Source organism: Penicillium angulare (assembly GCF_028827245.1).
Source record: "Penicillium angulare strain IBT 27051 chromosome Unknown utg000002l_segment0_segment0, whole genome shotgun sequence".
In the NCBI taxonomy this organism is placed as follows: Eukaryota; Fungi; Ascomycota; class Eurotiomycetes; order Eurotiales; family Aspergillaceae; genus Penicillium; species Penicillium angulare.
Window position 1 is genome coordinate 483663 of NW_026623161.1, and position 13762 is coordinate 497424.

The 13762-nt window shown below is 46.5% G+C and overlaps 4 protein-coding genes across 4 annotated transcripts; 1 reads left to right on the top strand and 3 right to left on the bottom strand.

The window, feature by feature from the left end:
* Positions 1-2348: 2348 nt before the first annotated feature.
* N7478_001641 (uncharacterized protein) lies at positions 2349-2864 on the bottom strand (the record flags this gene model as incomplete). The annotated part of the gene is made up of 1 exon (XM_056917856.1): positions 2349-2864. The coding sequence occupies one exon, from the start codon at positions 2862-2864 to the stop codon at positions 2349-2351; it is 516 nt and encodes a 171-aa protein (XP_056783467.1).
* Positions 2865-3089: 225 nt separating this feature from the next.
* On the top strand, positions 3090-3949 carry N7478_001642 (uncharacterized protein; the record flags this gene model as incomplete). The annotated part of the gene is made up of 2 exons (XM_056917857.1): positions 3090-3540; positions 3639-3949. 2 exons carry the CDS (start codon positions 3090-3092, stop codon positions 3947-3949), a joined length of 762 nt encoding a protein of 253 aa, XP_056783468.1.
* A 2917-nt stretch (positions 3950-6866) lies between these two features.
* On the bottom strand, positions 6867-8119 carry N7478_001643 (MBL fold metallo-hydrolase; the record flags this gene model as incomplete). Its single annotated transcript, XM_056917858.1, has 4 exons — positions 6867-7159; positions 7225-7590; positions 7638-7785; positions 7889-8119. The coding sequence occupies 4 exons, from the start codon at positions 8117-8119 to the stop codon at positions 6867-6869; spliced, it is 1038 nt and encodes a 345-aa protein (XP_056783469.1).
* Positions 8120-8684: 565 nt separating this feature from the next.
* On the bottom strand, positions 8685-13527 carry N7478_001644 (uncharacterized protein; the record flags this gene model as incomplete). Its single annotated transcript, XM_056917859.1, has 3 exons — positions 8685-9527; positions 9618-11126; positions 11419-13527. 3 exons carry the CDS (start codon positions 13525-13527, stop codon positions 8685-8687), a joined length of 4461 nt encoding a protein of 1486 aa, XP_056783470.1.
* Between the last annotated feature and the right edge of the window lie 235 nt (positions 13528-13762).

Here is a 13762-nt window from a genome sequence, read left to right on the forward strand (position 1 = left end):
ATTGACCAGAGACCAGAGACTAGAGATCAGAGTTCGAAGATCAAGCGAGACTTCTATGATGTACGGGAATGAGTGCTGAATATGGGAGCGAAAGAGAATTGAACCTTGGAAGTGAATGAAATGTTTGCTTGACAGGAGAATAGGCAGTAGAGTAAGGTTGAAATATCTTTAGGGATTTGTTCTGTTTGTTCTATGTGAAATCATGATCATTAACTGACTAGGCTCCAGCCACGAAATTCCCAAGTGTACAGCAGTTCTTAATAATACAACAACTCAAAGCTCGCTCTTAAGCCAAAAGACCTCGGCAGAAAACATTCCAGCAATCGGGACCGCATTCCCCGATGTATGGCCTCCAAATTCAGTGGATTCATGGTAAAAGGCAGCACCCAGGGAGAGGTCACTAATTGAGTGGTCTCCTGGTTATCAAAGATATCATCTATCCTATAAACTTATTTTACTTCCAGTATTCTCTAATCCTCTTCCGGCCTCCTTCTGCTTCATCAGGGCCAGTTTTCGCTCGATCAGTATTTTGTTTGATAAGAGCGGCTAGATTAGCCCAGGTAGTACGAAGTGCGGAATTTATAGAGCCTATGATATTGGTACATTCAAAATCGAAAAATACGGGCAATATGCACCTATATACACCGGATTTTGTCCGCCGGGTGGGGTTTTCCTATCTGGGCTGCCGCCGCTTTAATGAGGGCGATCAGGCTCAGGCTCACTGAGTAAATAAATACCTGCATGGGCTCATGCTTAGTGATCTGGTCAGTGCAGTCATGTGATCAATAAGTGGCCAATCATGAGTGCTCAGTGATCGCCTAGTCGTGGATCAGTGCTTACTAGCACATAAAAGAGAATCGTAATAGCAAAGCTGATTATATATTAGCTTCACTGTAGACCCAGAGGATGGATTTGAAGATTATAAAACCGTTGAAGGTTACTTGCCTCTAAGCTATAAAACGGTAATAGAGTTTATTCGCAATATATGAATTCTACCAGTGGCGGACTCTATAAAAGCGGGAAACTAACAGTGAGAATAGCTCAGGCCTAGGCGGAGCAATTCTTCGGTAAATTCAAAGAGACTACCGGTATAGAGATAACTGAAACTGATAGAAAAGAAACATACAATATAATGTCACGCACTACTAACTGGTTAACGTAAAATAGTACGTCTCGTTTGTACTGATCACTGCTCCGACGATCTGTATCCGCAATCGTATCGTTGCCAAGTCGCTGAGGCCTTACACGGGCTTGGATCTATAAGATAGATCGAAGACTCTCACCAGATGAGGGCGCCTAGTCAGATCACAAGTAGTTATGGTCAAACTACTAGGTGTTTCTCCTAGTTGAGGGTATGTCCTTATATATCCAGTCGTTCCTATCAGTGATGAGACCCGAACTCATCACTGATATCTTCCGAGCTTATCGCTGATGAGCTCTGGTCACGTGCTCGCTTTTTACCGTGCCCTCATTCTTAGGGTGTAAAAGGGCGATGCGCAATTGTAGCAAAATTGTATTATCATGTATAATATGTTTCTCCCAAGTTAGGAAATTAATATAAACCCTATAATATCTGTCGAATTGAACGGCGGTCACCGCCTTGTCGCTAGCAACAGGATTATTCATGTAACCATGTGTTTTTGTATGTAAACTTGGATTCGCCGGCATGTATAGCGTTGTAACCTCAGAGTATCGGCCACACAGGCCCCGGAACGCATTCAACCAACTAGCAAATGAATTAGACAGCTTCACTAGGCTTCGAATAGGGGATCTAATCAGGTCTACTAGTTGAGCCACTGTAAGAGAAATAATTGAAAGTACATACTTCGTTAGCGTCAACAAGGTCCACAGGTCCAAGAATTCCCCTAGACCATGTGAGAATTCCGGCCGTTAGCACTTGCATAACCAAACTTCAGCAAAGGTCTCCCAGTCCTGTATACACCTCAGAATAGTGTAAATCTCTCGGGATAGCAGAACTCTGGTCACTTAAAGTGGAGTTGTCTTTATAGGACCCTAGCACACTGCAAGGATTTAATATAAGTCCTGGACCTGAAGATTTCATTCTGCTCAAATATGCACAGAAGGAAAAGATAGGGACATTTCCACTAGCTCCACACTATACATTATTGACAAGCACAGATAGCATCTTCATCCAGCATATTCATTATTGTCGTCATAGTTATATACCTCATCCTAATCCAACTCGACAGTAAAAGGATCGGAAGACTCTGTAGCAAAGCACAAATAATATTCCCGTTGTTCCGACGAGTTCTTCTCCCATGGAATGAGGAGCTTCCTTGGCCCCACGTCAACTAGCTTTTGAAATTGATTGGCGTTCATAACCGTTCTCAGGAAAAACACTTGATAGTAGCTGATGGGGAGTATTTAGCGCACGAGCCAGACATTTGCTGGCCGGCTTCCTCAAGTCTTTCAGCCCAGAAGACTGCGTCTATTAGATCAGACGTTCGTTTTCTGATCCCCTTGTCATCTTCCTTCTTAAGATATGAACACCTCACTTTCACTGCTAATGCAAAGTCTGGCTTTAGAAGACGGACCCCTTGAACGGCTTCAATGGCTTCGGCATGCTGATTGACCTGCTCATAAGAGAGCGTATCGTCGATAGTCGTTAGCAAATCGATTTGAACCGATTCATAATGTAACATTCCACCAACCAACTCGAAGCCGTCAAATTTTTTGAGATGGTGGAGAATGATCGGGTCGCGGATCAGAATGTCTACATCGAGCGTCACTCTTTGGTGCCCTTGCAAGTTTGCGGCAGCTCCGCCAACAAGAATAAAATTTGTGGGGATTACATCCCGCAAAGCATTGACGCACGCAATAATCTTCTCTGAGTGGATCGACATAGTAACTGAAACTTGATTCGCAGAGGAATTAAGCTCCACAGAATATGGGTATGTGGGGATTCGTTGATCTAACCCAATCTGGTAGAAACCCGAGAGCTAAACCGGATATGGCGAAACTAGTTGGTTGAGGCTTATATAAGGAGGAACAGGCAATTCACTGGCACAAGAACCCGAATCTCATTTCCCATAGCTTTCCTCATAACCTTCCCCACTAAGATATGGCAAATGGCTGATTATATAGCCGATCAACCTCTTCAAGAAACACCCTTATGGCGCCTCTACCACCTATCAGAATGTCTCGAGGAACATAGTATCAGACACTGTATCGCTGGTGATGCTATTATTGCGACTCTCGGCTATCCGTTGGTCATTTGCGACTTTTATCTTGCGATCGCAGACAGCCAACTTGAAGATGCCTTCACCATCGTTTTTCAGCAGGGATTCCAGGTTTCCCGCGGCCGTGATGTATATATGGATAAGGATGCCACGGTTAACCCCCTAGGTTGGCCAGGATACAGACTGGTGATGCCTTCTGCATCTCCATTCGCCCCCGGGGTTATGCTTGTTCCCTCGAGTTGCTGGCATATGGATCTCTCGGAATCGAGTTTCTTGACGAACACATTCTTGCATACTACTACACGATGTCGATTTCCAAAGCGGTTGTTCTATTTGGATGGTAAGCAATAGCGTGGACGCCTCTTTTAATTTTATCTTCCTTGGTTCCAGTCTTTCTTAGAGCCCTAGTCATATACTAATCTTCTCTTAAATTCTTAGCTCTGATCGATGTTATTGTCGAAGACGCATTGAAACCCGGCGGCAACCAACGCCTATCTGGGTATTTTATAATGCAGTATCACTATCTAGTCGCCTGTCTCTCTCCGGATACTCTTAGCCTGTCGCCGGAGAATCAATTCTTTGTGGACTTATACGGTCGACTCCTTCCGCCAAAAACCCGGGAAACAGTCTGTTTGAATCGGCAGTGGATTCGACAGGGTCTGATGAACGTTGAGGAGGCATGGAAGTCAATCTCAAGAAGAGCTCTGCTATTTGAAGAGATGCACCGTAAAGCTCTGAATCATCGCTAGTGTATTACTTGGACCAGCGATAGCTAATAGATTTTGGTCTTTTTTGTTCTAGATATGAGGCTTAAGTCTAATCATAATGGAAATTGATGGACATGGACTTGAATAGCACGAAGGGGCCCAGCTATTTTATATCTTGATTTATTACCTTCGTCCTAGTGCAAGGCAGCCTGTTGATAATTACGGCGATATAAGAATGTACTCTCCCAGGAGCTCTGACCAGATTGAATGACCTTGGCTTCCTGGGAGCTGTAACGGGTATTTTTGAAGGGTCTACTAGGATACATGATAAATAGGGAACATATGGTGTAATGTATCAACATAGCTTACCTGGCTCTCTTGAACACTAGATTATCCATTCCTTCGCTTCGGAACAGCCAAAGTCAGCCAAAGCACAATAATGAGGCTAAAACAACTCCCGGGTAATTCGGTTCTGGGCAGTAAGGCTAATAAATCTTATTTGTTTACTATGTCTTGCAAAATTGAAGGACCAGACCCTCCTTAAGTAAAAAAAACTATCAAAAAGCCGTTTAAACGGCTTTTAGAGGCTCTCTAATTATTCTTAACGACTACAACTAAAGTATGGTGTGGTCTGAGAGTAATTATAGGTGCACAGGTTATTCGGCACCTATCGCTAGCCTCGACAAAGAAATTGTTCAAGTACGTTTGATTGTGCTGCGTTATGGTGGCCAAGGATTGAGAATTTGCCAGACTTCACTATAAATGAGCAACGAGACGCTGAAGCTTGATATATGTGGCACAGTAGACGGGCGGTAATTGGTATAGGTCAACGTCTCTTCATCCGAAGAACTATCAGCGAGAGATGATTAGATTAGTTTTACACTCGCTTTCACTCACTTGACAAGGTCAATTTTTAGAGGGCATCGGTGTAGGGAGCCTTGTTCAGATGTATTTCCATTACGACAAGGCAGCATTGGTCAGACTTAAGCTCCCGCCGGGAGCTTAGAATAATATTTCAACTGAACGGATTACATTGATTCGGCTATCTCGAGAACGTAACATTGTGACACTCCCGGGAGCGGGTATTTGGTCATGCGAATAGCGGATCTTACTTCCCGTTTATAACCACCCCCAATCTGGCGAGAATGGCATGACATCAAAACCACGAAAGGTCTTTAGCTTAGTACTAGATTACCATAGAAGGGTATGTCAATTTGTATAGAGAGATCTGAAAGTGTCCAATCAAAATCAAAGAATATGCGAATTCCGTTCTAGGAGGCACACATTTGCCTCCGTACCCCAAATCTGGCCAAGTATCGGGGCAAACGGGGAACGCTCCTAGGAGCATTAAATCTACGATAATTGTAATTATTCAATTGTACGATTTTCACTGGATACATCCTGCTTGCAATGACAAATATCGCCAAAGAAGCGGCAAATTTACGATGCCCGCACTTTGAAAGGGGAAAGCTGTACAAGGGGTCGGGCTAGCTTGTCGCATTTTATTGAGCCTGCTTACTGAGATTGGCCCCCTCTTTGGAAGATATTAGTAAGCAAACCTGGATTGCTCTGGTCAGGCTCAGTGAGCGGATCACCACGATTACATAATGATAACTGAGCAGCTCAGGTCGCTCAGGGGCGTGCTTAATTCTTCTCAGTGAGTAAAAGCGGCGAGGGGGTGAGCACTAGAACGGAAGGAGAGCGCCAAGGGTTGCAGGACAAAATCCGGTATATATGCTCTCCGTCATTTTTACCTATTAGCTCTTCAGGATTACCCATTTTGGGAATCAACTGCCAGTATTCCAGCCTAATCTACCATAGTGATACCTAGTCTCATGTTAATAAACATCCCGGAATGAGACCAACCAACTCGAAAAGTTGGAGACAAACTTAACGAAATATAGTACTAAGCGTTTGTCTGGGATACATAATGATTCCACAAACTTCAAGTTCAACAAAGGTTGCTTGTATATATATAGATGTATTTGAAGATCTCGCAGAACCGCTTACTAGTCACAGTGTTGTCCTTTTCCAACCTGAAGAGTCCTGTCAAAACTTGAACCTGGAGTTGTTCTGCCATATTGACAAATTCCGTCGGTAGAACAGAGACTCGAGAGTCTGATATCCCTTTATATAATATGTGTATTATAAGGAAATTGATGATAAAAAAGGGAGAAATATCCCGCCGTATAGAGTAGTATGTAGTTGATAATAGGATATGTAATAGAAGAACTCGAATCACCCCAGTGTCCCCAGCCTGAAGACTTCAGCGATTTTATAGGCTGTAGCCGAGCGGAACGACCCGCAATGTGCACCTGGGCAAACAACCAAATCCCTTCCAGCCAATCAGAAATCTTTAGTTTACTAGTATTCGCACATGTGGTAATATTCATTGATCAAACATTGAAGTCACAATGTCCATTCAACCCGAGGGAAAGCTATATGAAAAGCCGAATGGGTAGAAGGATACGGGTTACCAAAAGATTAAGAAGATCATAAAAAAAATTCGAATCATAATTCGGTTCAATCCGTATCGACTCCATACCTACCTTGAACCTTCGAAACGCCGGTAGAACATGCACCACAACCCTTGATAAGCAAGGTATAGCGAGTGTGGATAAGCATAAAACCTGACAAAACATACTTTAAATCTCCTACATATTCCCAATCACATGGTAAAGCAATGCAGCAAGGGACAAGCCGATGCCAGATGATCGGAATCCACAGGGGAAAAAAAACAAGTCAAGTTAGCCGAGACCCCTTGATGGAATGTCAAATCGTCAAGAGCAACTAGCGGCATGCAGTTTCAGTTATCAACACGCACAACACGCACTGGACCCTTAATTTTCCCCTTCCCACGTGGAGCTTGATCAGATAGAGTAATCTATGCAAGGTACCAGGAACCGACAACAACGACACCATGCCTGCCGTTTCAAGATAAGGACGATCACTGACATCATCAGAAAGTAATACTTGTACCAACGGTGCACGGTACAAGTGTCCCGGGCATAGCCTTCTCAATAGCAAATTTCGATCGCCATCCAGAGCAGTGGCCTGGCATCAATACCGCAGGATCAAGGCGTTTGAGATCAGCAACGGTTTTTTGGACCTGCATGTCGTCGGAAGTAGCAAGATGGAACCCGCCTACAACACAGTGGAGAAGAGTGTTTTCAGGCATGTGTTTCATTGCGTGCTTTGTCGCATTAACCACGCCACCGTGGCTGCATCCTGTGAATACAACGAGACCCTTATCTGTTGACGATCAAATAAGCGACTGAAAATCAAGACTACGTCTCACCCGCAGCTTTTGGACATACCTTTGACATTGACAGCGAGAAAACGCTCATCAGCGATGAGCTCGTCTGAGTACCATTCCCCTGACTCGGAGTCAAACCGTACAGCACCTTTTAGACCTGTTTCATAAGGCGTTACCCGTGGAATCCCGCCCGAGACGAGAAACATGTCATCGAGGATCGTATGTGTTTCGTCATTCTCCTCGATCACAGCGCCTGTTTGAGAGATCTCTTCAAAGGTTGGATCTGCCTCAAGAGAGACTATTTGTTGAGGAAGAGCAATACCACGATAGACTGGTCTATCGGGATGTAGATCGACCACTAGATTATCAGAGATGCCCTGGGCCCTCTTAGCATCTTTAATCATGCGAATAGCTCGCAAAAGACCGCCTATATTGTTAATAAACATAGTTTTCGTAGAAGGGAAGAAGACCAACCAGAATGATCCCGATGCCAATGAGATAATTGAATAACTTCGACAGAAGCAAGATCGGGACGTAATCGTTGCACGTTACGTTCCCACGCATCTTCTTCAGGGCCAGCATCGAAGAGAACAGAATGTTTCTTATCTCCCTTTGTCGCAGTCTGCGAGAAAATATCAAATGAGCACCATATTCACTCTACCCACGCAGTCCGTATAGGCACAACTGATGGAGTTCAATTATGTGCACAAGGAGTTGATACTTACTATGAGAATGGACAAGCCGTGCGCCGCGCAACAGATATTACCCATGCGCAATTCGTAAATTGCATCGCCGCGACCGGAAATTTTGCTATCTGGTCTGACTGCTATGCTTCCAATTTGTCCTGAAAGATGAACTGTATCGGGTGCTGCCGGGGACATGGGGTCTAGCTCATTGTCGATGATCACTGTGGCTTCAAGTGAGTCCACTTCTTGGAGGAGCGGGGTGGTATCCATTGCGGGGTACGGGTACTTGGGATCAGCAGTGTATTATTGTGAGAGATTTTTTAGGCGAATAAATCATTGTTTAGTCCAGTGGAGAGACTGTATTCGATTGTTTGGGTAGTAGTAAGTGGGAGGGGCTCATCGGTGGTTTGTTTTTCTGGTGGAACCTGGGGCCGTGTTGATCCGATGGAAACATTAACCATGGATGCCTATACGGCGACTTTATACAAGTATACTTCTTTTTCTTTCTTATTAGATTGTGACCAATTTCAGGAGAAGAATTTCTGTGTTCACAACTGCGAGCACTAGGAGTGTCTCCTATTCATGATTCAGCATGTATAAAGTGGATGCTACGAGTACATTGGTATGCAAAAGCATGCAAGGAATCGAGGAGAACAATAAATGGTACAGGAATGCTGAATAGGATAATTTTGAGCCAATGTTATATGCAAAGGCTTGCGAAATGCAAAATGCAAAAGAAACGAAATGCGCTAAACCACGTATCAATGTGCCAAGAAGCCAAAGATACAATCGTATAATCAAGAAGGGTATCTAGATGATCGCTGAAGTGAAATCGCTAGCAGTGCATTGGCATCCATTCTTGTCCGGGATAAGCAGTGGGGGACATGACAATTTCATCGCTTGAATCATCTCTAAGGGCAAGTTCGACAGGTTCAGAATTGCGAGCCAATGTCTGGGTCTCATCACGATGGGGATGCTCTGAAAGAGTCACATTAGACATGCCCGACACGGCAATATTTCTGGGCTCAAGATGTTCGGTGGTGGGTAGTTCGGCATTGGGAAGTTTGCGGGATCGGATGTCAGGATTGGGCTTAAAAGATGGCTGTGTGAACTGTTGGTGTTCGTACTCGTTGTCAGCTGGTAGCTGACTCGCCCAGTGTTGTACAGGCGTGTTCGACAAACCATTTTGTGTTGCGCGTTGATCATCTTCATATAATCGGGTTTCCAAGCCACCACCCTCAGATCTTGGGGAGCCGCTGTTGTCTGAATCGGAGTGGGGTATAGGAGATAGAGGATGGCTTGTTTGGGTCGTGAGAGGCATACTCTTGACGCGAGTATGCTGGGCTGCGGGTAGGCTGTCTCCAGAACTTGCTGATGAATAGAAGCGCCCAGATGCTAAAGCACTGGGGCTAGCAGTCGGGGGGACGTCCATACTTGCACGGTGACGAGGCATAGCTTCGCTAGATAGTCGTGGAGCCGGAGTAAATCCATCAGATGGCGGTTCGGGTAGATCCTTATCTCCAATGCTTTGACGCCCGTTTTGCGAGGTTGGAGCCCATGATCTGTCAGCTGAAGGGCGGCTTGGTAAATCTTTGCCCTCGGAAGTAGTGGGCATGGGTTTGCGATGGGTGACCTTAGCGTCCTCCGGAGGTTGAAAATCAGAACGAGTAAAAAGGCTCTGTGCATTGTTAGTAAATTTGAGACGAAAAAAAATCGAACAGAGGGAAAACAGGGCAAAGAAGCAACCTCTTTGGAATGAAGCACATACACTAATTCTGTTGAAAGTACGTTTCCGTTGGTGCCCCTTCTCCTTCTCCTTCTCTTGAGGCTCTGGTTGATGAATCTTCTCTTGCAGTCCCTGGAAACCGCCTTGAATCCCCGTTAAGAGGTCTCCCACCGAAGCACGGCGTCGTCTCCCAAAGCCCTTTAATTTTTCCATTTTGGATTCGCCATTTTGAGCAGAAGAATTTGATTCAACGCGCATCGAGAGATCATTAGCAGGAGTAGGTGGCCGAGTGCCTTTGCTGTTGTTGCTTTGTCTGCCCCAGCTTCCAAAACTCAACATGCTGCTCCGAGTTGCGGGCGAATACCTCACTTCATTTCTCAAAGGACTCTGGAAATTCGGTGTTGAGGGCGGAAGGCCGCTAATGGATTGACGCTTGGCGTCAAGCACTTGCGCAGAAGTTGCTGGCCTCGGTGGGAATATGTGCTCAAACCCAGTTGTGATTTCCTCGGCGGACGGCAGTGAAGAGGTTGAGGTTTGAGCTTCTGGGAGTTGTTTACCATATACAGGCTTGGGTTCAGGCTTGGGATCAGGCTCGGGTTCAGGCTCGGGTTCAGGCTTGGGTGCTTCCGGTGATGGTGGCTGTATTGGGGAGGGTGGGGTGTTATTGAACTCTTCATCCGCCTCATCAGTTATCTTACGGTCCTCAATACCAAGCGTTGATACCGATGGCTGTCGTGCAGCGTGTCCTGATTTTCCTGATTTTACTGCTTTGAGATGTGCAGGGTCCTTTGGTGGCGTTGGGGGAGGGGCGTCTTCAAGTGCAGTTTCTTTTGGAGGAGTCCTGGGTGGACTAGAGGGCTCAACTTCAACAACAGGGCGAATTGATCTAAATGCGGTCTGCGTCGTCTCTGTAGCGGGCTTATGGATTTCTGCTCCCGCTGGCTCCAGTGAGGATGAACCACCAAAGTCCTGGGTAGGGAGAACTGGCAGGGACTTCTCCTTACTTAGCCGGTGATTATCGCTTGAATCTTTTGTGGGAATCGGCACAGCCTCATCTTTAGATGGTGGCGGCGGCCCTGTTTGATCTGGACTTCGCTCAGCAAATTCGTTCGAAGGTAACGCCAAGCCAGCCTGGGCTGGCGGATCAGGCTGAGCTTTGACTGGAGAAAGACCAAGGGCGGCAATCATCTCCTGCTCGAGGTCACCAACTATGCCGGACTTCCTGGCAGATTCCTTTCGAAGTCTTTCTTGATCTGAAAACATTGGCAATGGCTGTGAGACAGCTCGATTAGATGTGTCTTCGGAATTTATTTGAAGCCTTGAGATATCCATAGATCCGGTTGATTTGAGACGTTTGCCTGAAGGTTCATTATTTCGTTCACCGTTCGCATTTGTTTGGGCTGAAGATGCATTTTTGTTTTGTCCAAACTTGAATACAGGCAGACTGCCTATATTGATAGAGTTGCGTGAGGAAGAGTTACCCTGCGATCCATTGGACTCTGATGAGAAGTTGAAGTGGAGACTTCTGCTGCGAGAAGTCGATGACTGACCCTACAAGCATTACCAACATTAGAAACGGGCATGAACTAAGGTTGGGTGGTTTGGGCGAAAGGAAGATGTGGAAGAGAGAAAGACAGAGATGCATCAATCGTGTCACATTCTAGTGTCCAAATGCCAAAGCGACGGGAATTACATCGTGGTATCGAGAAAGAAGATTGGAAACATAGAAGCAAAAGAGTTTGAGACATCGCTGCACTGGCCGCCCAGCGCGCCAGTTCCAGTGCAATTGACCCCGATTATGTTAAGGAAAAGAAAAAAGAAGAAAAAAAGATCAAGTATCTACCTTGTCTCCACCAGCGCGAAACTTGCTCCTGCCTTTGGCAAACAGGCCCTTAGCTGCTTCACCTGCCTTGCCACCAAATGTGCCCGCTGTATGGAGAAGATCCTTTCCACGCTGTTCAACATTCGATTTATTCATAATGGTTCCAATGTTGCCAGAGGGGCGCCTCAGATGACTTGCACTAGTAGGGGTTCCATCTGTTGGAGTGCCAAGATTACCAAGAGATGTGAGTTTAGGGAATCGAGTCCTACTTGGCGAGCTCCGAGGTATGGCCGAGGTATTTTGGGCTGATTGGATCGTTTCGGCATGTTCGGGTTTCTCATGGACAGTGATTTGCAGCCAGCGATTCAAACCGGTATTGATAGTAGCGAACTGATCCCTGGTGTTGTCGAAAGCTTTAATGCGCTGGTTGGGAGTCGCAAGATTTAAGATCGAACGGAAGCTTTGAAGCTTTTGCTCATCAACATTTCCGGTTCCCACAGCCGAAGTATCGATAACATTATTCTCGTTGTTGGGGCCATCTGTTGGTCCCATGATCTGCACGGGAGGTGAGCTACTTTCTGGGATTGGAGGGACAATCGAAAGTCTGGGCTTCTCAATTCGCTGGCTGCCAGAACCCTCACTGTCATAGCTTGGTAGCTGTTCATCAACAGCCTCCGGGGCGCGCGCAGCATGGTCATCTTCAATTTGTGAGGCCACAGGTGCCACGCTGACGGGAGGAGCTTCTGTGTCTGGCTCATTAGCCGAGGCAGAAGACTCCCACGAGAATCGTCTCCCCAGACGAGGCTTTTGAGGTGCTTCATCAACCACAGCAGCAGGCTCATTGGATACGTCGAGGGCGGCATACGAATCCTGCGAGCCCAGGGGATGGCTGGCAGTCAAGTCGTGGTGAGACTCGGAAACTAAGGTCCTGGGAGCTTCATCAAGACCGGGACCAGTTGGTCCCTCCCAGTACTTCTCATACTGGTTTGGAATGGATTCTGGCTTGGTATTTTCAGTCTGGGTCGGCGGTGTCTCTTCTGGTTCTTGAGAATTCTCTCGACTCAACGAGCGCATAATTTCCTCTCGCAACTGGTCACTGTTGGCATCGTGTGGAGAGTCATTAACATTGGGGGTAGTGATTATGGGTATATTGCCACGGTACCCTGCAGGTCCAGACTGCTCGGACTGTTTCCTTTCGCCAAACTTGAGCGGTGCAACGAAGTCCTTTCCAGGAGTATCTGGGGATGCTTGCTGAGGAGACTCTTGTGGCAATTGAGTTTGTCCTGGAGTAACAATAGACAATTCTGCTTGACCTTCAGAGGGCGCGTCATGCTCGGTAATAATTGGTTGCTTTGAAGGGCTATTATCGCGGTCAGGTAGACTCATATCGCGTCGGTGGCCCGGGATGAAAGGTGAGCTATTATTGGAACCAGCGGTCGGCGTGCTCGATTCAGCCGGCTCCTCGAGAATAGTAGGCGTCCTGTCATCGTAAGAACCCCGGCTACCCATGATGGGACTAATGACAGAAGTTCCATCGCTGTTAGAGCGTGCAACGCTGCCAGTGGTTGAATTTGGGGTTTCTGGAACATCGAAAGCTTGGTGAACTACTGATGTGAACCCTTGGGAGGTGGTCGAAGCTTGAGACGCCTGAGAAGGGTTGTGTTGCAAGGAGGGTTCCTGAGACTCGATGTGGGCTGACTGGCTAGTCGAGTCCCCTCCAAGGAAGTCGGTGCCAAACGAGGACATCCGCTTTATGTCGGGTAATCCAACCGCAGGAGCATTTTGTGCTACTTGCGGGGGAGCACCGGTACTAGAATCGGTTGTAGGACTAGCGCGAGGCTCATTTTCGGCTCCCACTATTCCAGACAAACGCCTAGAGCTCAACTCTGACGAACTGCCAATTCTTTGATTTGCATATGAAGGTCGAGGAACGGCTGCTGGGGCTGGGTATTGTTCCTCCTCCTCGTCCTCATCATCTTCGTCACCCCAGTCTCCACCGTCGTATGAATATTTCTTGGCCTCAACCCATCGTTTCGTTTTCGCGCGGTTCACGTTCGCTCGAAAGGATAATGGGGTGCTTCCTCCGCTGGCTGGGCTGCTCGCATTAGGCGGCGACGGGCTGTACAGCATTGTTTTAGAGGTTGTGCAACAAGACAGTGAGAAGACGATGGAAGATAAACTTACAGGTTCTGACCCACGCGGCCTTGCCCAGGAATATTGGGATTTGCCATCAGAACAATCCCGTCTTAAATAAAAACCACTGTCGGGCTTTAAAGATCCAGCATAAGTTGTTGCCTGGTCTAACTTGCAGAGTGCCGAAGTCGAACTTTTACCCCACCGGAATATATATATATACAGTCCGGAA